The sequence below is a fragment of the Drosophila virilis genome, chromosome 2, assembly GCF_030788295.1.
Source record: "Drosophila virilis strain 15010-1051.87 chromosome 2, Dvir_AGI_RSII-ME, whole genome shotgun sequence".
Lineage (NCBI taxonomy): Eukaryota > Metazoa > Arthropoda > Insecta > Diptera > Drosophilidae > Drosophila > Drosophila virilis.
In genome coordinates this window covers 28,596,695-28,621,450 of record NC_091544.1, presented here as the reverse complement: position 1 = coordinate 28,621,450, position 24,756 = coordinate 28,596,695, and the positions used below count along the sequence as shown (strand labels likewise).

Below are 24,756 nucleotides of genomic sequence, written 5' to 3'. Positions count from 1 at the left end.
AAACTATAGACTTCAATCGTGTATTTGCGGTTTTCGGGGGCATTATACCTAAATTGAGATATTTAAAGAATGCTGGAAACCTAATATCTCAACACCTTGGTTTACCTTTATTATAAATTAAAATTCAAAAACAAATGAATGTAGGCAGTAAATAATTTAATTGTTGCATTTCTGCAATTTAATTTATTTGGTTTCGTGCTTAAAACCAAATAATCGCATTTAAAAGTGACCGATACTTTTCCGATAACAAGTACCAAAATTCGACGCTAAGTCACCGCCGCTAGTTTGACGCACATTCATTCAATACGGAAGAGAGCGTCGACCAAGCTGGACGCTAGAATCGCGAGACTGTCGCTGCTTTGATTACCCCCGTGTTTATTGTTTTTGTGTTTGATTATTATGTTGAATGAAAATGTTTAAATAAGTGTAACGTTATAATTTAAGTAGTTTACTTTATTAATTCATCAACAAATGCTTTATCAAACGCAGCGTCTTTGAAAGCAGTTCATGAGAATTTGACATTTACGCGATGTTGCTGTAACAACAACAAAAGCGACTGCAGGCAGAAATTGTGGCATTGCAGCGGCGAGTTGGCGTTTCGGCAGCTTGTGGACCTAATTCGCGGACGCGGACGCACCCACCCAAGTACAAAACCAAAGCCCCAATTCCAATTTGCTGTGTAACTAGGCGCGAGTGTATGTGTGTGTGTGTGTGTTGAATGTGTGTGCGCGGGCGAGGCAGGGACAGGAGCATGGGCTGCCCAGCCGGTTTCGGTGCGCGAGTTAATTGACAAAAAAAAAAAGAAATAAGCAAAAACCAACAAACAAAATAATACAGAGAAAGAAGCATAAAGCGCATGAGCAAATAACGGCTAATAAAGCATGCAACAAAAACAACAATTGAGAAACGCTGTAAACAAATGCTTAAATCTTTATGCATGTACACACACACACACATATATAAGTATATTTATGCATGCTCCTTGTGTGTGTGTGCAGGTTTTCAATCCTCACCATGCATACCAGGTATTGAGTGAGAGGTTCTAGCACCCAGTTCTATAATTAGCTCGGAGATAGCTCAGGGTATTAATTCCCACATATACGCTTCAACACGCCCAACCCGTCCCGCCCACACATTGCGAACGCCATGCCACGGTCGAAGCTGCTTCATTTGACCATTCTTGCGTATTGCTGCTGCTGCTGGCTGTTAGTCAATGCGCACAACTGTCAGCATCAACATCCCAAAGCACACGAGGTGAGTACAAGAACCCCCCACACCCGTTCATTCAATCCTTGATTCGCCTCAAAATCCTTAATCTGTTTGCTTGGATGTGTGTGTGTGTACATGCGTGTGGTCTTTCCACCTCATAAGAACGGCTCTCTCAAGACTTAATAAAACTCTTAATTGCTTTCATGTACAGCTTAATTAAAGCTTTAAATACTGCTGCTGCTCCTCATCCATATACAAACATTTGTTCTAGCAAGGGAAAAAAATTGTAATCCGCTTTACATTCAATTTTAAGTGTTGGCTGATGTAAACGAAATTTTATTTAAGCAGTTGCCAACACTTAAGTTTTTATTGCTTATCCATAGGGATGTTTCCCTAAAAAATTAGTTTGGCAAAATATCATGCAAGATGAAGAAATATACCATTATTTAAAGATAATATTATTGCACTAAAAAATACAACTTTACAGTCTAGCCTGGGGTTCGAAGTGCTGGTTCAATTACACAGCTTCATAACCAACACTGCCCTTAAAAAACAACAGTTTTGAAATATGTGCATATATTTGGAACTAGTTCTGAACCGAGCTTTTGATAACTCTGTGAAATGATTAAAGTATTAGTGGGGAGCAGCAGAGACCATAGTTCTCACACACAGCTCCGCGTGATGCTTTTGGCAATGCATTGACAAATCCATTAGGTAACCATACACAAATTATAATTGAATGCGCCACATGCGAAGCTAACGGCCCAGCGACTTAGCGGCTGCCAAACGCCCACGGCTCGAACCAGGCGCGAGGCTCTAACCGGCTGTGACCCGGTTTAATGTCTGGGTCTGTCCGACACCTGTCGTTCTTAACTGTAATCGACTTTAGTTTAATTGGCGGTCCGTCATAAATAAAAGGTCACTGGCAATTGTGGAAAAACGGATCATTTACATAATTATCGTAGAGCTGGAGCAGATTGTGCCCGCTTCAAGTACTGAGAATCGAATTGAAACCTTTGAATATATCTGCATTACATTTTAGTAGAAGTCAACAATAAGCGAGTGGGAAAACCCCTCAAAAGCGCGGCATGTTCTTAAACGTATTAATACCCTGCAAATGTGAAGTACACGCATATAAAGATGGTAAATTTTTGCTATGCTGTGATCCTTTCACCTCTATCAACTGTTATACAAATATCTTACCAATCGTTCCATGCTTAAACTTGTTGAGAATTTTAACGAAAACTCAAAAGCAAGTCCATTTTCTGTTTCCATTGAAACGCAAACGAACATTTTTGTTCTATTGTCTAGTATAACTTGTGGCAGGGTATCTGCTGGCCGCCCACACTGTTGAGGCTTAATACGCATACAATTATTTTAATTATTTGTAACTTGAAACGTTTCAAATACAAGCATTCCGGCAAGTGCCCCGCCACAATTGCCGCCCGCCCGGATCCTGACTTGCGCGCTGATCGCTCGGATTTATGCGAGTATGTAAATGCTGCAATAAATGCGGGCACTCCGTAAAACCAAGTGCTGGACCCCCGACACCTCCAGCCAGCCAGCCCATTCCAAGCCGCAACGTTGCCTTGCCCACTGTGTTCAGTTTTAATTACGCTTAAATAAATTTAAACAGGCTGACGAGGCAAATTGAATAATTTGTCACGTCTCTCAATAAATACAACAAGTCCAACCATGATGATGCCAGTTTAGCTGGCAGTATTTCATTAGTTTTATCCTACCCAAGATAACGAATTGAATGTGAACAATACGAAGCTCATTTTATTGGATATCTTAATAGACGTGTGCTTATCTTTCCCAATAATCATAATAATTCTAGTAATTGACAGCACGACCTCCTTGCTAGTTTAATAATTATATAAAATTTTAAAAGTAATAAAGAAATAAGATGTTTTTTTTTTTTTTTTTGTAAGTGAAACCTGACAAAAATGAGGGGATTTTCAGACACTTTTTATACCCTGAACCATTAAAAATGTATATTGTAATTGTACGAAATCCAAATGTATGTAACAGGTAGAAGGAAGCTTCTCCGACCCCATAAAGTATATATATTCTTGATCAGCATCAATAGCCGAGTCGATCTAGCCATGTCCGTCTGTCTGCCTGTCCGTCTGTCCGTATGTATGAACGCAAGGAACTCAAACCTATAAGAGCTAGAGACTGAAATTTTAGATGTCAGTGCTCTTAGTGCCAGCGCAGATCGAGTTTGTTTCCGATAATCGATAACTTACTCCGTTTTGCAAGTAATCGATAAAAATCGATGTCGATATCCTGTTTTTTGGGCAATTTCGGTAAATAATAAGATCTAGAGTCACCGAACTTGACAAATAGCTTCTAAAATATAATATATATATGCATTTGATGTTGGGAGAAGAGGGTTCGGGGTATCCCCTAGTCGGGTGCTCCCGACTAGTACCTCTTACTTGTTTTTTTTTGTTTTTAAGTTTGGTTAGGATGATATGTAACTGAGGAGGACAAACTGGTCAGGAGTTAAATTTCATTTCCTTTGACTCTTCAATTTTTTCAATATTTTCTTTTTTAAATATTCGTTAGAGTGAATTTCATTTAAATCAATGTTATAATAAGTATGCAAAATAAGCTATTTTATTTTATCCGCAGTATCCGGCGGGCAGGAGAGTATGTGAAGCATCCAAAATTTTCCAAATAACTGAGCCCCTGAACCATATGCCAAATTTTTATAGTAGGCTTTCATATAGTACACACACATCTAGAATGTTTTAACTTTTGGAAACCTCCCCTGGACCTCTAATAAAAACATATTTCTAAACGTATTCCTTAAAGATCGGACTATAAACACCGAAATCAATTGACAAAGAAAGAAGAAGCCCAGGAGCCGAATTGCTTACAGCAGCAGCTCGGTCTGGTGCAGGGTATTAGCTAGTTGAGCACTCCCGACTTGAGCAGTCACATCATTAAATGGACGTTTGAGAAGCTCGTCGTTTGATCTAAAAATAGATTTCTCAAAAGTTGTAATCTTGTTAAAGGCTTCTATATATTATGCCGCCTACTTATTTATTGTTGTTACTTTTTTTTTTTGTTATTATTTATGACCTCAACAATCTCAACGAAACTAAGTTAAAGGGCATTTCTGCTCCGTTTCAAGCTGGTAAATAAGACCCGTAAGGGGTATTGAAACAGCCAACTTTGACCCCGAGTCGTCTGCATAGATTTCTGTTTGTGCTTATTGCATTTGTTTGCCATTATAATTGGCTGTAGGTTGCACACACTCTCTTGCACACAATCACACACACTCTCGCACACACACATCTGTATATCTGTCCTTGTGTATTGTATCTCGTTTTGCTACTAGAAAGTGAGAGACATTTCTATTTGTAACTGTAACTGCAAAAATTGCTTTTGAGCTTTTTAATTAAGATGTGCTTACATAAACCATTTTTATACTCTACATAGTGTATGATAAATTTGTCACAAATTGTGTAATGCCCATAGGGAAATAACCGTAAAATGGATAAAACATAATAATTATAAATTATACTTGGTTTATATACTGCAGTAAATAGGTATTTATCGTTCAGAAAGATAATCTATATCATTTCATAACCAAACTAAGCATTAAATTGTATTTTTTGTTCAATATAAATTCACTTCTTTCGACAATTTCAAGCTTCAGTTGAATTATTTGTTAAACGGTACAGTGAAAGAGTATTTAATAGTCGGCGCGGCCAACTGTTCCTTCTTGTTATACACAGTATACAGTGCACTACAGAGTAGCTAAGCACATTGAAGGCGTTGTGTAAACAATCGGGCAAATAAACAAGTGCAAAAGATAAAATCGCGCAACTTATCTCCAGCTGATGCTGTCTGTGTGTGTTTGTGTGTGTGTGTGTGTGTGTGTGCGTGTGTGTGCGTGTGCCGGTTGCCAGCGAAACAAGTTTGTTGAAAGCCAACGATCAGTTAGTCAGTTAGTTAATTATGCTACATGGCCCGAGGCTAATTTTGAAACACACGCCAGGCCAATATTATGAATTTAATAAAACGCAACAAGTTGCCTTAACGACAACTGTAAATGATACGATGTTTGTGGGTCAGTCCAGGCTAGTGCAGTATTTCAAGTAGGTGGTAACCTTGACAAAAATGTCGCCTGTTCGTTTTGAGTGCAGCAACAACTCTCCTTCTTACAGGCTGCAGCCCTCGTCTCCTGCATTTGTACATTGGCAAATTGCAAAATGAATTTCTGAGCATATTCAATGAGCGTAAAATTCAATTTGAGTTCGTTCTCAAATAACGTTCAGCTGCTGCCTCGTGTTTGCTGCAATGTACCGTTGGTTGTGGGTTGCTGGGCGACTTGTGCGTACGTGCTAGATGGAGGACGACAAATTCAATAATCTACAGTTGGAGCGAGTCGGACGATTTCATTCAATTTACGTCAGTTAGCGAGGCAAATTGGAAATAATTCACTGTAGAGATTGCCACTAGTAGAATGATGCGTTAAATTTGCGTAGTCCGTGCGTCTGTGTGTGGATGTGGTTAGTTTATTAATGTGCTTTTGTGTGCTATTCATGATTTTAATTAAGTAACATGTTCGTTGCGGTCACAATGTGAGGTAACAAATAAATTGAGCCCAAGAGAAGCAAATAAACCATAAACTAGCGCTGCATGCAAAATAGCCGCTGCTCAATAATGCATACACACACACGCACAAACATACGTGTGTACATATTGAGTATGTGTAAGCAAACAACACTAGCCGCCAGGGAGGGCTACAGCTGAGCTTGAGCGCCCACAGATCGAAAGTGAAAGCACAAATACTCACTCATTGCTTCACTCACTCGCAGGCAGGCAGTCAAGCTTGAAAGCTTCGATTGATTTGGCCGGCGCGAGCATTGAACGCAGGTGACAGACGGCAGTGAAAAACTGCGGAAGATCGCCAAAGTCTTGACAAAAGGCAAGACGGCGGAGTTGAGCGAAAGAGAAAGAGAGAGGGGTTGGCGCAAAAATGTCGTCATGCTTGGCTTAGTGAACGAATGACAGATTGTCTGCTCCAGGCACGTAAATAATTACTCAACATAACGCCCGCGCGCGTCTCTGTCCTCCCCTCCCGCTCGCTCTCTGCGGCTGATCGATTCACTTGCTCAAATTAGCATGCGCAACTGTTAAATGGTCGGCGCCCGGCGCATGCGTGCAGCGGATCGTGTTTGATATTTATGGGTGTTTTCTGTTGTTGTTGTTGTTGTCGTTTGACTAAAAAAGCAAATACTGGAGGCAGCCAGGCGCAGCATACGGTACATTTCTCTTTTTGTTCCCTCTGTTTAGCCCCGATTTCAATTGCCTTAAACGTGAGTCGCATTTAAAGACTGGACACGCTCGAATGTGGCACGCAAAATAAATTTGTTAGATAGTCGCATTTTGTGTGTTAGTAAGCTACTTGAGCTACCTGAGCATTACGTCTTATCGCAGATTGAATAAGCATATTTTCTGTGCTTAGAAAGTGTGGCGGCAGCTGCTGCACCAATTCCATAATCAATTTTTCAGCATTGTTTTAAATATATTTAAACAGGATATACATGTGTGTGCCCAGCGTTATTTTCAGTACAGATATCCTGACGAAAAACGTTATGAAACCCAACTTTAATTGATAAGTTTCTCCTTTAATCTCAATTTTTGCTTGCTACATATCTTTACTCAGAGGGAAACCCCCTATTTTATTTGTGATACTTAAAGGGGCTTGATTATGTCGTTCTTAGATCGGCGTACTTTGTCGCTTTAAAACGACATAATCTCGCCAAATGGAGATACATATGTCGTCGGAGGCAGATTTATTCATAATTTTGTATGTCATAAATTGGACGAAGGGAGATATGTGGGCGGAAGTAGATGTATGTATGTCATAATTTGGTAACTCGCTTCTGCTTCTACTGCTGCACATTGCACATCGAGCAATTTTTCAACAATTTCTAAAAGTCCACCAAAAATAGTATAAATATTCGGGAAAATAAATAAACAATAAAAAATGCGAAAATAAAATTTTAGTCCAAAAGGAGCGTTTCTTAGCCTATGGAAAATGATGATAAATAATAATAATAAAAAAACTTTAAGTATAACAGAAAATCTAGTTAAAGATTATAAAAATCAAAATGAATTGAAATCTAGTTTAAGATTGGCTAGAATTAAAGGCTGACGCATTTAATCACAGCACAAATGGATTTATTTGTTTAGTTCAAGTAAGAAATAAAACAATCATAAAATAATCAACTGATATTTGTGTAATTAAACGCATGAGTGAGTAAGGCGGAAATTATTTCAAATTGCCTTCAGTAAGAAAAAAAAGCTAGGTAACAAGGAATTACATATACAATCGGTATACAAAATGAATATTTTAAGCAACAATTTATTTATTTATTTATTTCCATTTGAATTATTAAACTGGTCTCGAGTATATCGAGCGATCCATGGAATCTATTTGATATAATTTGCGGAGCCATTTATATGAAAGATCAATAGATTTTTCGAGTACCACGATGTGTGTATTGCATATTGCCCAGCCTCGACGGGGAATCGTTTCATAATGCTCAGTTCATCCAGTTAAAATGCGCCCAGTTCCATGTACGTATTGGCCTAAAGGGAGGAAATAAACACTAAATGCAACAAAATGAAAGCAAACTTACCAAAAATGGACAGCTGTGATTGACATTTGTAAAATCTTTCACATAATGAAACATTATTGCGGGCAGCGGATGTCGATTGGGACTCTCAAAGAATTTACACAGATCCACTTTCATGGAGTATAGAAATGGATGCCAACCGCCGCGTTCACGTTTTAAAATTTTGAAGTTCACTTGCAGCTAAGATAAAGTTTTCTTGTATATATTAATTGATCGGTTGCTTTAGCAATTATATTTACATTTGATATAGTTTCTTTCAAATGTAACCTAAGATTTAGCAAATTTTGAGTGCGATTAATCGCTCGAATGCGACACTCCTCAACACTTGCGATTCGAGGAATATGAACGGTACATTCCAAGTTCTGGAATTTAAAAGATCCCACGACCTGTTTGGGTATAGGGTATTGGGTATTGAGCACCAAATGCTTGATCAAACTTGCTTCAACTCACCAAACCCAGTTTGAGTGTAAATAAAAGAATAGCTAGATGTGTGCTCCTCATGTTGACAATTTGAACTAAATTTTAAAGCTTAACGCAATATTTTAGCGTAGAGTCGGATCACATTAACAAATACGAGATACGAAAAACCAAATTAATAATATCTAATATTCAAAACAAAAATATAATTACACGCAAATCATTAACACAAAAAACAAAAAACATTATATGTTTATTACTACAAATTCATGAGTTATACAACAGCAGTGTTGTAAAACGTGTCGTTTTCTATGCGTACAGTAAACGTCTGTATTAAAATTCAATTTAAGATAATTCTCTCAATTGTTGTTAAATTCAATTTTAATTTACTAATTCAATCAACAATAAAATAAATCTTTGAATGCTGTTTTTATTACATGATGCTCCTTTTCAATATTTCCAACACTCGCAAACAATATTTTGTTTCAGTTTGTGTGTGTGTGTGTGTGTGTGTATGAGTGTGTGTGCATGCAGGTGAAGGAATTAAGTTCAACAAAAGGTCAATGCAATATTGCAAATGTTTTCCGTAAAAAGTTTGACAGTTGCCAAATGCGAAAAATGTAAATCCTTTGTTACATATTCAAATTCAGATATCGATAACATTAAATAAAATATAATATATAATTAACTAAAATAAAAATGTTTTGTCAAACATTGTAATCGTAAATTGAACGGCTTTTGTGTTTTTTTTTGTTTTTTATTTATTTTTTGTTTTGTGTTTTAAATAGTTTTTAATAATGACTGATTTGCCAGATGTTCGATGAATTGCAAAGCCTATCCGATTTCGCATTGTTGCAGCATTCAAAGAGTCAAGCAAGCGCACTGTGGGGTAAATCGCCTCCAAAGTAAATAAAAAAGGGAAATAAATTAAAATTTAATTTTTCATTTTATATATTATTATAATTGTGTAATCTTTTTTTATATATCCTCCATCCATTGAAAATGGGCAAAATGTATGTAACAGAGAGATCCCATAAAGTATATATATTCTTGATCAGCATCATTAGGATATCAGAACCTATAGGAGCTTGAAACGTGAAACTTTAAATGTAGATCACCCTAGTGCCTGCGCAGATCGAGTTTGTTTCCGATAATCGATAACTTTCCAAGTAATCGATAAAAATCTATATCGATATCCTGTTTTTGGGAAATTTTGGTATATAATAAGAGCTAGAGTTACCCAACTTGACATGTAGCTTCTAGATGAGTGTATATATTTGCATGTGGTGTTGGAAGAAGAGGAGGAGTCGGGAGCTTCCGACTAGAACCTCTTACTGGCTTTGAATGGCAATAGTAATGCTTCAGATCCGGTTCAAGGCTTAAGTAAAAATGAACTTCTTATCGAACCATAATTAAAATCAGAATGTCACTGAACTAAACTAATTTTGTAAGTTTTTGAAATAGTTTAATTTGCTTTTTATAACCTGAACCCATTAAAAATGGGTAAAAAGGGTATAATGTTTTAGTTTACCGATTTGGAATTTTGAAGTAGAGCTTTAGCTATGAATTTTATTTTTATTTTCGGATTCAATTTGCAAACACATTGTGCAACGATTGACACTGGCGCTAAAAGCTTGCCACATGTGGCAGCTCGGTGGCTGTGGCAACGTTTGCCATCATCGCAGCGCATTGTGCGTCAGGTGCTGCGGCTCATCTTTCACCTGGCGAATGCTGCCGCAGTGCTCCGTGTTATTTGTGCGGTTAAAAGCGGTTTAACGGATTTCAATGCACAATTCGCATGCGAAACCGCCAAATGAGACGCAGTTTTAGGTTGTAAAAACAGGTGGGTCGAACTGGAAGGAGCGATGGGGGGGGGGGGGGGGTTGTTGGGCAGTAGCACCCCTTTGAATATCATGCAAAGTGCTGTTCACTCTTGAGGGTCGTCACGATCTTCCGAGGAAACAATTGTAATGTTTACTTTTGTTATCTAAATGATTTTCATACGTTCGGCAGCTGCGCATTTGCAAGGGGGTTTTTTTTCTCCAACTATTTGCGTTTGATTATAGACTTTGGAATCCCCTTCAAACTACGCCACTGCATTTTGTCTTAAGATCAGCGTATTTTTCTCTTCTTTTCGTGATCGTTGTTCTTTATTTTTATTTTTTTTTTTTTTTGCTGAATAGACAAATATAGATAAATTGCTTGTATTGTTGTTGGCAAGTCTATGTACGATACAATGTTTATGTACGTTTATATGTTTCTTATACTCTCACAGAGGTTATTATAAATTTATTGTGGAAAGTGTAACGCACTAATAAAGATTCTAAACATGTGGCTGAATTGTATTTAAATGGAAAGCTTTGTATTTTCTCAAAATATCTTAATCAATGTTCAAATGGACGTGAAATCACATCAACTTCTTAGAATCAATTAAATGCAACACTTACCTTATAAAATAATACCTTTGTAATATAATATAATGTAATATACCCTTCTAGAGGGTATTATAATTTGGCATAAAATATATAACGCATAGAAGGAGACTTATTCCAAGCCATGCCTGTCTTTCTGCCTGTTTTTATGCGAACTAACCGGGTTTATCTAGCCATGTCCATCTGACTGTCCGTCTGTCCGTGTGTATGAATGCAAGGATCTCAGAACCTATAAGAGCTAGAGACTTGAAATTTTAGATGTAGGGGCTCCCAGTGCCTGCCCAGATCGAGTTTGTTTGCGATCACTTGACCCGCCCAAGAAATCGATAAAAATCCATATCAAGATACTGTTTTTTTTTTAATTATTTTGCCCATAAGTTAAATGCAATTGATATTTTCAAAATATACAAATATTCTATAGCACAATAAGATCTACTGTAAAAAAATTTCATTAAGATCGATTAAGAAACTCAAATGGTATTAAAGATAACATCTTTTGGCTGGCCTCGAGTTTGGTGCAGCAATCGCAAATGGATTCATTTATGCGCGTCTTCTTTGATGTTGTCTGTTGCGAGTTCAAACCCTAACGAGGTTTGAAAAAAGAGGGTTCAGGCCCTATTCGGCAGCTCCCTACTAGAGCCCTTACTTGTTTCTTCAAGAAACTTTAACCAAACTGAAACTTGTTTTGTCACAGATGTACATATCGCAGACTTGCTTTGTGCACGCAAGAGTATAAAATCTTCGGCATTATCTAGAACAACTTGTCATGCTCATTAAATACAATGAATGTGCAGGTGTCTGGAAATGGCATTTAGCAGCATTTAGAAGTCACATCTACTCAATCATGGCTCACGACCAGTCCCAAGCTGCAAATTGTGCCATTAAATTGAATTGAAAATCAAAATTGCCTTGTTTACATAATTAGTTAACGATTATTAACTCATTAATTGCTGTTGCCTCTCGATTCAGCTGAAAGCCTGACCATGTGCTGATCTTTATTATTAAAGCAACCAGATAAAACCTTATATTACATGCAAAAATCTAACTACATTTCACTTTCATTTTGGCCTGGCGCTGAAAGCGAACTAGCTTTCAATCTTCAGTGCTGGAGCGTACTACATGTACCTACTATACCCTGTTGCATTTGCAGATGGGTAGATTGAAGTCGTGCAAATGTTTGTTACATGAATATATTGTTAAGCCCTTCCATGCCCTTTAAATTTTAAATTTTGCCTGTGTACCTGCACACATTAAGTAGATACCGTTAAGCCCAGCAAATAATACAACGAACAAAAGATAAATACAAAAGTAATTAAAGAATTAATTTTTTGCCAAGCTGGAGCGGAGGGATGTAGAGCTTGTGGCATGTCAAATGTTTGCATTTAGAAATCTTACCTCACTTTTAAAGGTGCTTTAAGTCCTGAAAATCTGATGTTGACTGAAAGAAAAGCGCAAAACTTATTAAAGATTTGACCGAAAATTGTCTCAAAGTACAGGGTATTTGTCGGTCGCAACGATTCAACTAGAGCAGTGAAGCGCAGCCAAAAGATTCTCTCTCAATAAACGTTGAGTGTGTTGTCTGTCCGCTTGTCTGTAGTCCGGCCAACCATAAATTATAATAGATAATCAGTCCAAATGGCTCGGCATGGTCTTTTTGCATATTCAACAGGGTCTAATTTATGCACAATAATTGGCACACATTGCACAATGGCCAACAAACAAAAAAATGGCAATAAAATAACAAAACAAACCCAATTTGCTGAAAAGCCCCAAAATTTCATTGACATTTCGATGTCTCAATCGTTCGACATTTTGGCGGGCAATTTGAAAATTAATTTCACTGCAATTTGCCCAAAAGCCAATTACGTCTGCCACTTTTTCATTTTCTGTGTGGCCTTTTATGGCCATGTCGTCATCTCTAATTGTCTAATTGTTGGCAACATTTTCGCTTTCGTTTAACAAATAATTTAAAGCAAACCCCAAATTTCTTCTCTCCCCCCCCCCCCCCCCCCCCCCCCCCCCCTCCAATCGTTACAGGTCGTTCACGGTGTGCGCATACAGCTGGCCCATCATCATGATGCTGATGATAATGATGATGATGCTGATGATGGCGTCAATGACGTGACCAACTGGAACCCGAGTCCAGCGGTGCATAGCATGCGCCGGCGCAGCATTGTCGCCGATCAACCGCTGCGCATTCTGCTCGTCTACGATGAATCTGTTTACAGGTAAGCCAAATCGGCTACACGGCCACATGGCTACAGCTGCAGCTGCAGTTTGAAGGTGCGAAAGAAAAAATACAAAACAAATAATTAAACGGTTCGACTCGACTGCGGCATATCTCGTTCGCAGTGCTCTTAAATTGAACCGGTTTAAGCGTGGCACTCAAATATTTATCAACTGTGAACTTACTTTTATATCCTAGTAGCATTTAGGTATTAACTAACGATTAAATACCCTTATTTTCAAGATTTTGCACATATTTAGAGAAATTTATAAATGCCGCGTTTGGTCAAGATGTCTTGATACAAGTACTTTTGCGACCGATACCAAGGCGTATCTAAGTAAACCCTGAAGAAGATAGCTTTAAAACTGAGCAAGTAGGTCACATAAAATGTATGATAAGAGTTTGAACCGAAAACTGGTTCGAATCGTGAACCGAGCCCTAATATTAGACCTTCTATTACCAGTTTAAAACAGTTGAAAAGAGTCCTCTTGGTAATTGGTTTAGTAAATATCATTTCGAGCGAATACTTAAGGAATATATATAACTAAAGAGGAGCTTATCAGTAGCTCGCCTGCTCTGAAGATAGTTGCAGATGTCCAATTAGTTATAACTTAATCAAATATTTTGTCTAAGCACGTATATATATATATTTTGAAGTTACAAACCAATATACTCTTACACACTTTGCGAACAGAGTATATAAATAAAAATTGGCTCTAATTGCGCTTTAATGGCCAACTGTTTACCATTCGACTGAGCCGAATGTCAAGTTAAAGCGTCGCCGGACCGTTAACCATTTGCCTTTCATTGAGCAACATCTGAAGCCAAATTTGGCTGCGCTGCGTGCGACGTTCAATTGGTTGAGCTAAACATGGCCTCTTTAAGGCTAGCTCCGATTGTGACACACTTTAACTTGGCTGCGATTGAAAATGGCGGCTAATCGGCCAAAGCAAAGCCGACACAACGCCGTTCATTACCAATGCCAAAGCGCAAGGTCAGTTCCAGGAATTGTTACCTTAGCAGCACATTTCGCATGTACTCTGAAAAACTGAGCATACGCCACATGACAATCCGGTTGGTTCAATCGAAATAATCAGCAAAGCTTGATCTTAAAACATCTTGAGTTATGTGATGAAAAAAAGTGTTTACACAAGGTTTAATTCAACTAATGACTAGGAGATCTCTTGTTTGGCGTGGCCGACTAGCAGATACCCTGCTTTCGCTAAGCTGCCAATACTTAAATTCTATATCTTCTATATTTATGAAATTCATATTTATAACTAGCTGGCCTTACCCTTATTCCAGTTGTAGCTATCAATTTTCCACGCATATTCCGCGCGTGGAACTGCACGTTCAAAGTTAAATTTAATACTAGCTAGCATTACCCGGCCTTGCCCGTGATAGGTCTTGTGCTTAAAATTTTAGTTATAACTTTTTCATGCGTTGCAACGTTCAAAACTTATTAAATAAACCCACATAGAGTTCGTTGAAAGTCAGCTTGAAATAAAATAACTTAAATAAAATAAATAAATAAACTTACAAATTTTCCAACAAATCAACACAGTTGCAGGTGGAATATCCAAAATCGCTTAAACACGCATTTATGAAGTTCTTATATTTTATGCTTTTGACTTTTACACTTTTTTCATACTTGCGGATGGAATTTGCCAAAACGCGAACTAATATTTAAATATTATAAATTTAGATTAATTAAATAAAATAGATATATATAGTATAATTTTTCGATAGTCCGATTGATATGATGAACGTTAACTAATCGCCATATATTTAATATTTATCTACTTGCAGATTGGAAGAGGAACAATTTAATTTGATCAATGTAAGCTAGCTTGCTGTAATCTCAAACGAAAACATTTAATAATACTCGGTTTACATTTGCAGGACACGGTGCTACCCGAGGCGGTTCAGTTCTGGGAACAGGCATTGATGGTGCGCGAGACCAAGGGCGTGATACGGCTAAATCGGTGTGTAATAGCTGCGAACGCTTTGTAACTGAAGTCTTACACCCTTGTTTATTACCTATAGCAAATGCGACAGCACCCAGGTGTATGTGAAGAACGGCCACACCCACTGCATTGACCACTGCAAGGCGACGACTATGTGCGGCGAGGTGCAGGTGCCCAACGAGCATCTGGATGTGAGTTAAGCACCTTAATATGCTATATAAGCGGGTATTCACCAGCTTGGGCCGTCTCACGTTTTAAGCTACAAATTTTAAGCATTACTTCTCTTTGAAACCCCCTTTTGAACCTGCACAGTGGATTTCCCGCATTTCCGTGAATCACATTGCCAATTTTTACACAGACATTGATAATGAGCTGCGGGTTGCTCAGTCAGTCTCCCAATCAGTCTTTCAATCTGTCATGTAATTAATTTCTTTATCAATCTATAGAATCAAAGACATTTATTAATTTAATCAATCAGTCAGTTAATCAATTAGTTAATCATGCAGTCAATCAGTCAGTCGCAGACTTAATCAATCAGTTAGTCATTCAATCAATCAGTCAGATAATCAATTAGTTAGTCATTCAATCAATCAATCAGTTAATCAACAGTTAGTCGTACAATCAATTACTCAGTCGCACACTTTATCAATCATTTAGTCATTCAATGAATCAGTGAGTCAATCAATTAGTAAGTCATTCAATCAATCAAGTCAGTTAACCAATCAGTCTCAGTTAGTCAATCAATAAGCTAATCAATTAGGTTACCAATAAGCCCATCACTTAAGCAATCAGGCTACCAATCAGCCAATCAGGATAATATAAATAATTACTAATTCTTTTTCTGCATTGCCGTTGTCAGGTGTGTCGCGTGTGTAATAGCACGGGTCAGAATTGCCGCATTGATAATAGCACAAAGCCCGGAGATGGAATAGAGAATGCTGACTTTGTCTTTTATGTGTCGGCACGACAGACACAACGCTGCTTCAAGGGTCTGACCGTCGCATATGCGGCTCATTGTCAGCAGGAGGCGCTGCTGGATCGTCCCATAGCGGGCCATGCCAACCTGTGCCCCGAGAGCATCAGCACCAAGCCGCAAGAGCTGCAGACCTTGATATCCACAGTGAAGCATGAGATTTTACATGCGCTGGGCTTCTCGGTTAGTCTGTACGCCTTTTTCAGGGACGACGATGGTCGACCACGCACGCCGCGCAAGTCAGACACGGGCAAACCCTATTTGAATGAAAAGTGAGTGGCAAAAGCCGTTCAAAATTAATCCATGCTTAATGTATACTCTCTTCAGATTGCAGATTCATCAGTGGAGCAACGAAACCATACGCAAAGTGGAGCGTCCCAATTGGTCAGTGCGCGGTGGTCATGTGACGAAGGTGGTGGATATGATGGTCACGCCACGTGTGGTTGCTGAGGTGCGCGCCCACTTTGATTGCAATAAGCTGGAGGGCGCAGAGCTGGAGGATCAGGGCGGTGAGGGCACCGCCCTCACACACTGGGAGAAGCGCATACTGGAGAACGAGGCAATGACGGGCACACACACCCAGTCGCCAGTGTTTTCGCGCATAACCCTGGCGTTGATGGAGGATTCGGGCTGGTATCGTGCCAACTATTCGATGGCCACGCCGTTAACCTGGGGAAAGGGCTTGGGTTGCATGTTTGCAATGCGCAGCTGCAAGGATTGGATCCAAATGAATCATGATAGGTGAGTGGCCATCTGACTTAGCCATGACTCATTTACTTATATCTACTCTCTACTTTCCGCAGGGGTCGCTCCATACATCCATTCTGCTCCAAAGTCAAACAGGATCCATTGCAGACGGAATGCACGGACGATCGCAACTCTGTAGCGCTATGCAATCTCATCAAGCATGATTACGAGCTACCCAAAGTCTATCAGAACTTTGACAGTCTGAACAACATAAAGTCCGGTGAGGAGGGTTACTATGGTGGATCTGTTTCGCTCGCGGATCACTGTCCTTACATACAGGAGTTTACCTGGCGTAGCAAGAATATTATAGTGCGCGGCTCCCACTGTCGCTTCGTGGAAAATAATCCCAGTAAGCTGTGGAATTCCATTTATAATGAAAGTGTTAATGAATTGTTTCCTTTTGCAGAGCCCGAAAAGAATTTTGCGCTAGAGAGCTACGGTCATGGTTCCAAGTGCTTCGATCACAGCGAATCCATGTGGGAGGAGCGCTCCTGTCATCAGACGCGTGAGTGGCAGCATTGGGGCAGTGGCTGCTACAAATACAATTGCTTCGATGGTCGCCTTCACATACTTGTGGGCAACTATAGCTACAAATGCTCGTTTCCGGGCCAGAAACTTTCCATACGCATTGCGGCTAATGATTGGCTGCATAAGGGCGCAATCATGTGTCCACCTTGCCATGAGCTGTGCGGCGCGCATTTTGCCGCCGAGGGCAAACAATGCCGGCCGGGCGAAGAGCCCGACCCACTCAATAAGTATCCACGGGATAATCTTGAGTGCGGCGCTGGAGCTCAACGTCCATCTGTGGCCATACTCAGCGCTGTGTTCTTAGCTGTGCTGAGCTATGCTAGACCTAGATAAGTCCTTGAATCAGGCACCGTTAAATGTTCTATGTTTTAGTGAAATTTGTAAATTCTATTTGTACCATATGCTCAATTTGTCTAACTGTAAGTCGTAATTGTAATATCCCTCCCCCCCTATATATATATGTATATATATATATATATATATATATATGTGTGTGTGTGTGATTGCATGTATGTATTTGTAATTGTATTTTATCCCGATATGTGATCTTTACTAAGGATATGCTAAAACGTTATATTTGAACCGGGTCCAGGCCATTTAAGTTTGTTCTTATGAAAGGCTTTCAATTTGACGTCTATGCACAGCTCTTTAGTTATTTTACTTTTGCGCTGATCTAAACATTCCAAAGTTTTGACGTTTTTATTTACGCAACGAATAGTCACAATCCCAACTATTGTCTATAATAATAGATGTGATTGTGTCTAAAGCTACATTTTTATTATTTGTTATTTCATCTACAAAAGTCTTTGTTATTTATTTTTTCGAAATTCGTGAATTATCTTGTGATTTATATGTCGGCATTTTTGCCTAAGCTTGTTTCCGATGTTTGCTCGAGGCATGCCAATTTTTGACAGCCTAGCAGCAGCATTTAGGATCTGTACAACCACCCTGAAAATAATCAAATTTTCATATTCTAGTATCTAAGCTGAATTTGTGAATATAATCTATAATATATACATATATGGAAATGTACAAGTATTTTAAACAATTAGACTTTATTTAAATATGTTGCTTTTGGGAGTGTGTGCTATTTAGCTGCACTCCTCCACAATCTCGTAAAGAACCTCATCATCAGCTGCCGCCTCCAACTCATCTCCGGATATGATGTCATTTGTTGGGTCTGTGGTCTCCTCCGTGACCCTTACACGCATGACTGCCGTGCCTGCTTTCGCTGGTTTCTTGACACGCTTGGAACTATGAAATATGGAAATAATATTAATGAAGGCGAAGAAAGATGGCCCCAGTTGACTCACGCTTCAGTCAGCTCTGTGATCATTGGCAGCAGAGTGGAGCGTATAACACCACGTGCCTCTTCCTCGGCAAGCTCCTTGGGATGCGTTTTACGCTTGTGCATGCGGCAATTGGAGCCATTCGAAAAGTCCTTGCCACAAAAATTGCACTTGTACGGCCGTATGCCCGTATGGAGTATCAGATGTGCCTTCAAAGTTTTGCCACGCTTAAATGCAGCACCGCAGACATCACATTTGTACTGTTTGGCATCCGTGTGCACTAATTTGTGCATGTTAAGAGTGCGACGTGTATTGAGCTTTAAGCCGCAAACGTTGCACTTGTAATCGTTATTTGTGTGCGTGTCCGAGTGTATCTGTTAAAATATTAGGATCAGTAGAGATACTATATGTATCCAATGGAACATTCACCTTTAGCCTAGCCTTGTTTTTGAAACTTCTAAAACAGATCGGACACTCGAACGGACACTCATCGGTATGAACCAGCTTATGCTCGTTGAGCGCCGTGATTGTTTTCATGGCTTTTCCGCAGCAGTCACAGATATACGGCTTTATATTCTCATGTATGGACGAGACGTGCCGCTTGAGAGCTCCGGCTGTTGTAAAAGACTTTGGACAGTAGCTACAACTATTCTCCGTCTTGTCCTTGGCATGCAAATGGGTACGATAATGGGCAGTTAACTGAATCTCTGTTGCAAAGAAGGTATGACAGCGTTTGCATTCAAGATTGTGTTTATCCGTGGGCACCAGGCCATGAAACACGGCCATATGTCGTTTGTAGGCCAATTGATTCTTATAGCCTTTGCTACACGACGTACATTTGTATTGATTGTGTCCATCATCGACATCTTCGTGCTCTGCCATCGGAATCTTCCTGAGTTCAGCGGTTGCTTCGACATTCCTTTGTATATCTTCATCATTTGTAGGTCCCGCTGCAGTTCGTGGATCAGTTTCAGCGTCGTCTAGATTAGGATTTGGCTCCGCAACGACCTCTGCATCTTCGCTTGGTGCTTCCTGTTCAATGTACGTATTAATCGTGGTTGATTCTGACTCAAAGTACTCCTTGTCCGTAACATCTTGCTCAACGTATGCCGGCTCTGCTGTCTCTTCGTTTTCGGCGTTTGACTCGTAGGCGTTTTCTTCATCATGATCTGCGAATGGCGATTCATCGATTTCGGCCAGTTCAGCAGCTTCATCAATTGCCTCGACCATTTCATCGACAATGTATTCAACCGCATCTGCATTGGATTTTTCAGTTGCACACTCCAAGGTCGCATCCTTCGAAACAATGTGTTTCCACTCATCTGGTTGCAAGCCACAATCCTTACGCAATTCGTCATAGTCTAAATTGACCTGGGATCCGGCCTGCTGCAGTCGGCTAAAAAGTGTTTGAACCCTACTAACTCGGTCGGAGAATTCGTTTAGATCCTCCACCAGCGTGTAGCATTCCTTACACAACGCATTACTCAGTTCGTCCTCCATTTTGATCTGTTTAATCACAAGCGGTCAGCGGTCTTTGAAATATGCATAATATGACAAACACTTACATTGACCCAGAAGTATTTACCAATGGCCACGGCCAGAACGCTCGTCCAAGTTTGATCACCGTTTCGGAAATACACATTTACATTGTCCGGATGGTCTTTGGCGCAGAGTCGGCACCAACGGTGCCAGCTGGATGCATCTGTGCGCGTCAGCGATTCCTCGGCTGCGCTTCTAACAGTTTCACAACCCGTCATTTTTGATGTTAAATTAAAAAAAAAACAAAAATGCAAAATAATTTTAATATACAATTCACTATGTTGTGTTTGGTGCAACAATCGATGTTCGCGCTGGTATCGATACCTTTGGTCGCCCCCGCTGCCAGAATTGTTATCGATTTTTTGTCGTTTTTGTTATCGCAATGCAAAATGAAATTTATTTTATAATTTTATATATATTTTATATAACTAATAATCTCAAATTTATAATGATAATTTTAATTTCAGTCGCAATTGGGCGGATCAAATAAACATATTTGCTTTAAACAGTAACTTATAATTAAATTTTTTTGCTATATTATGTCTTATTTAATAAGCACTGGGAAAAAAAGTGTATATGTATAAGTTTTTAATTTCATAGAATTGTTCAATTGCAGTACGAACATTAGTTGGATGTATCCGGTTCCAGTTTGGGTATTTTTTGGGACCTTTAAGAAGAATTTAGATCATTTGATCGCCTGTCTTCATAGCTATGTTTACTGACTTACATGACACGTAGCTCCTCCAGAGTGGGAACACTGAGACGCGAGGACATGGCCTCGCCCTCCTCCTTTTTGAGCTCCAGCGGGTGCTTCTTCAGCTTGTGAGCGCGGCAATTTGCATTGCAGGCAAATGTTTGGCCGCAGTATTTGCAGACGTAGGGACGCAGTCCCGTGTGGCTAAGCAGGTGCGACTTGAGTGTTTTGGAGCGTTTGAAGAGTGCACCGCAAACATCACACTTGAATTTGCGCTCCTCACTGTGCACCAGTTTGTGCATGTTCCATGTGCGGCGAGTCTGCAGCTTTTTGCCACAAATGTTGCACACATAGCTGGGCTCCTCGTGTATCTGATAGTGCACCTTCAGTCGAGCTCTGTTCTTGAAGCCAGCCTTGCATATCGAACAGGTAAACGGACGATCTTCCGTATGCACCAGCTTGTGCTCGTTGAGTGCCGTAATGGTCTTCAGCTGCTTGCCGCAGTGGTCGCACACATATGGCTTGGCATTTTCGTGCATGCCCTCCTTGTGCAACCTTAGTGCTGCAGGCGAGGACAACGTTTTGTTGCAGAGCTCACAGAATGTGTTCTTATCCATCCTTGGCCGCTGTTCGATTTTGCGACAAACAACTCTAAGATGCTTTTGATATGAGGCTGGATTGTGATACATTTTACCGCACCATTTGCACTTCATGTTGCTGCGCTTCGAGGGAATATCTGAATTTTCATTTTCCGATTCAACATCCTCCCTATCGCTGTTGGCTAAATTATCCCCAGGCCTTACGCTGCTTGTAGGGGGAGCAGCTACATCTGGTAGATACTCCAAGTTAGCATCAAGGCTTGGAGAGCTATTTTCAAGCCCTTCTTCAGTGTGTTCCGGTAGAACTCGTTGGCCTTTTCCAGCCTTACTGCCGCTCTTGTCTACCTTTGGCTCGTCTTTCCATTTCACTTTTCGTTTCCTCACTGTTTTTTCGGGTAAATAAGTTTTGGGTAATTTTGAAATTTTTCGTCTAGTTCGCGGCCTAATGGGATTATCATGAGCTTCAATTTCTTCAATGGGCAAGTGACTGACAATCATTTCTTCGTCGTTTTGCAGCGGTTTTGTTACCTCCGATTCCAAGCCGGCGCCCAAATCTACAAACTCCCGCTTTGGCAGCTCGCCGTCCAAGCCATTGTCTAAATCTACAAGCTTCCGATTTGGTAGCTCCGCGGATATTGTCTTTATATCAGCGCTAATTTGCTTTGCTGTATTGTTCTCCAATTCCGAAACCGGTTTAATTATGTGCGTCCAGTCACCTTCACGAAGTCCATACTGCTGCCGGAGCGCTTCCATATCGAGCTGCTTATTGGGCTCCGAGAGCCGCAACACCTCAAATATGGCCTGAACTTTGGTGACATGTTCGGCAAAGTCAATTAGCTCGCTAACTAATGTATAGCACTCTTTGCAGAGCACGCCGCCAAGCGCGTCCTCCAGTTGCATCTGGTTTGAAAGTGTGGGATTAGTTGCACGAAACACATTTTCAAGTCGCCACTGCAACTTACATGCACATCGAAATATTTCCTAATGGCCATCACCAGGATACTGTTCCAAGTGTTCTCATTGGCACTTGTGTATATTTTGACGTTGCCCCGTGCATCGTCCTTGGCGCAGAGGCGACACCAATTTAGCCAATGGCTATCGCCAATCGCAGCCTCACAGTGTTCCGCCATTGCGATGCGGGTTAAAAGGGCGTCTCTTAGCTTGCTTTAATGCCCATCAACAATTTGTTTGTATTCTGGACATGTTTTGGTTATTGAAAATAGGTAAACACTGAATTAGAGTGACCAAATAAATACCAAATTGTATTATCTTTGGTATTTATTGGTGTGTGTTTAATTGAAAATGCAAAATCTCAAATTTTAAAACGATTCGTGCTTTTATTCAATTTTCATAGTTTTAGGTTTACGCAGCCGCTCACCTTTCTCCATGCCCGCAGCTCTGAAAGGGAAATTATATGGCTTTAAATATATCTTAAGTACATGGAATAAGTAATTACTTACAAGGCACGCAACTCATCCAACGTGGGCACACTTTGTATACGACATGATTTATCATCATCCTGTTCATATTCTATAGGATGTTTCCTTATTTTGTGATCCCTGCAATTGGCACCGCTGGCAAAGTCCTTATTGCAGTACTTGCACGTATATGGCCGCAATCCCGTATGACTCAACAGGTGAATTTTCAGCGCCGTTGAATTTTTTGTCGCGGTACCACAAATGCTGCACTTGAACCGGCGCTCGTTAGTGTGAACACTTTTATGCTTATTCCAAATGGCACGCGTCTGCAATTTCTTGCCGCAGATCTCACACTCGTAACTGGGCTCGCCGTGTGTTTGGCTGTGTATCTGATAATTAAAAGCATATATCAAAAGGTGGAATTATCTGAATCTTAGCTATCTAAGATTCTCTGCCACTTACAGGTCTTCAAAGCATTTAGATAGATAGGGCACTTACATTGAGTCGCTTTCTATTTTTAAAGGCCGCATTGCACAATGGACACACAAAGGGCCGATCCTCGGTATGCACAAGCATGTGCTCTTTCAGCTCTGAAACTGTTCGGACACGTTTACCGCAGACATCACAGACGAAGGGCTTCTTTTTCATATGCACGCGCTCTATATGATACTTAAGTCCATTCTCCGATGATAGCTCTTTGTGGCAAACATTACAAGTGACAGGATTTTTCCTGATTTGACTGTCGTTGAGGTAACTATTCCTCACAGCTCCTGCTGATAATGTTTCAGCTTCGGGCACTGGAGATGCGAGTAAAAGTCTGGCTAGTGCGACATTTTTACATTTCGAATTGTTTTTGTTGTGCAAGATAATACTTTCATGCTTTCTGGGACGTCCACGTTTTCTTTTACTGGTACTTTGTGCGGATTCATTGGGATTGAAGAGTTCATCTCTATCGGCGCTCTGATCCTTGGCAATCAATTGATTTGGCTCGTCAGTTGATTTTCTTTTAAAGGTTGGCGTTAAAAAGTCGAGCTCCTCTTTTGATACCTCCCATTCGTCGTGTACCTCAGTTTTAACCGATTGTTTGGGTCGACCACGTTTTCTTTTTATAGCACTATTCGGAGTAGTCTTATTCTCTTCCATGGAATAATCTTCCAGCCAAATGTGATTTTGTACCAGTTCTTGCTCAATGCTCTCTTCATGGCTACTTGATGGATCCTCGTGTAAGTCCGTGGAAGCTTCAATTTCGAAATCTTCTATAGCTTCTTGATGCTCATTTGATTCTGCAGCTTCATCGTATTGCAGCTTCTTTGAGCCCTTAGGCCGTCCACGTGTTCTCTTTTCCGGAGTTGGTGATACGCTCAAACCAAGTTGAGGATCACTATCAACATCTTGGTAAAATAGTTGACTGCTATCATCTAAGCTGCCTTCCCGACTGCTCAATTCTTCCAAATCTTCTGGTTCCGTTTTGTAGCTATGATCTGATGAGAATTTTTCCGGTAGACCATATTGTTGGCGCAGTGCATGCACATCCAATTGCTCGTTGGGCTCGGTGTGGCGCAACAGCTCAAAGATGGGCTGCACCTTATTGACATTTTCTGCAAAGTTCAGCAGTTCGCCTATTAAGGCGTAGCACTCGCTGCACAGCATGGCACCCAATTGGGGCTCTTCGAGACCTATCTGTAGACGGAATTAAGTAAATAATCACGTATTATTGTCTTACTGCAGTTGCTCACCTCGATATCAAAACACTTGCTTATAATACGCATATATACATCTTTTTGACGCACATTGATGGACGCATCGTCGTTGGCGCATAGGCGACACCAGTCCAACCAGTACCGTTCCGTACCTTTTTTATTTCTTAATTTTTTCATCGCGTTGGAAAATTAATAAGGGCGCGCAAAATAAAACAATAATGTATATTATTGGCATTGCTATGAATTAGGGTGACCATGTTACGCATGTCAACATTGCTAGTTTATGGCTGACCATATTAGTAGCAGCTGTTAGTGTGACCGTAGTTCGGAAATCAGGGCTGACGTTAGCATT

General features: G+C 40.1%; 5 protein-coding genes across 5 annotated transcripts; 1 reads left to right on the top strand and 4 right to left on the bottom strand.

The window, feature by feature from the left end:
- The first annotated feature begins 307 nt into the window (after positions 1-307).
- Positions 308-18,203, top strand: Invadolysin (leishmanolysin-like peptidase, invadolysin). The gene is made up of 9 exons (XM_002056237.4): positions 308-1,254; positions 12,761-12,951; positions 14,760-14,790; positions 14,853-14,935; positions 14,997-15,108; positions 15,777-16,162; positions 16,218-16,631; positions 16,694-16,986; positions 17,044-18,203. Exons 1-9 carry the CDS (start codon positions 1,147-1,149, stop codon positions 17,496-17,498), a joined length of 2,073 nt encoding a protein of 690 aa, XP_002056273.1. The 5' UTR covers positions 308-1,146; the 3' UTR covers positions 17,499-18,203.
- On the bottom strand, positions 7,536-8,470 carry LOC26530367 (uncharacterized). Its single transcript, XM_015170757.3, has 4 exons — positions 8,325-8,470; positions 8,114-8,260; positions 7,878-8,054; positions 7,536-7,827 (listed from the first exon to the last, which is right to left on the bottom strand). The coding sequence occupies exons 1-4, from the start codon at positions 8,373-8,375 to the stop codon at positions 7,795-7,797; spliced, it is 408 nt and encodes a 135-aa protein (XP_015026243.1). The 5' UTR covers positions 8,376-8,470; the 3' UTR covers positions 7,536-7,794.
- Positions 18,147-20,296, bottom strand: LOC6633089 (zinc finger protein weckle). Its single transcript, XM_002056236.3, has 4 exons — positions 20,020-20,296; positions 18,884-19,960; positions 18,479-18,828; positions 18,147-18,419 (listed from the first exon to the last, which is right to left on the bottom strand). Exons 1-4 carry the CDS (start codon positions 20,209-20,211, stop codon positions 18,257-18,259), a joined length of 1,782 nt encoding a protein of 593 aa, XP_002056272.1. The 5' UTR covers positions 20,212-20,296; the 3' UTR covers positions 18,147-18,256.
- A 142-nt stretch (positions 20,297-20,438) lies between these two features.
- LOC6633088 (zinc finger protein weckle) lies at positions 20,439-22,524 on the bottom strand. The gene is made up of 3 exons (XM_002056235.4): positions 22,249-22,524; positions 20,721-22,186; positions 20,439-20,660 (listed from the first exon to the last, which is right to left on the bottom strand). The coding sequence occupies exons 1-3, from the start codon at positions 22,414-22,416 to the stop codon at positions 20,618-20,620; spliced, it is 1,677 nt and encodes a 558-aa protein (XP_002056271.1). The 5' UTR covers positions 22,417-22,524; the 3' UTR covers positions 20,439-20,617.
- A 74-nt stretch (positions 22,525-22,598) lies between these two features.
- LOC6633047 (zinc finger protein weckle) lies at positions 22,599-24,685 on the bottom strand. Its single transcript, XM_002056234.3, has 4 exons — positions 24,441-24,685; positions 23,203-24,384; positions 22,747-23,093; positions 22,599-22,684 (listed from the first exon to the last, which is right to left on the bottom strand). Exons 1-4 carry the CDS (start codon positions 24,579-24,581, stop codon positions 22,624-22,626), a joined length of 1,731 nt encoding a protein of 576 aa, XP_002056270.1. The 5' UTR covers positions 24,582-24,685; the 3' UTR covers positions 22,599-22,623.
- Positions 24,686-24,756: the final 71 nt, after the last annotated feature.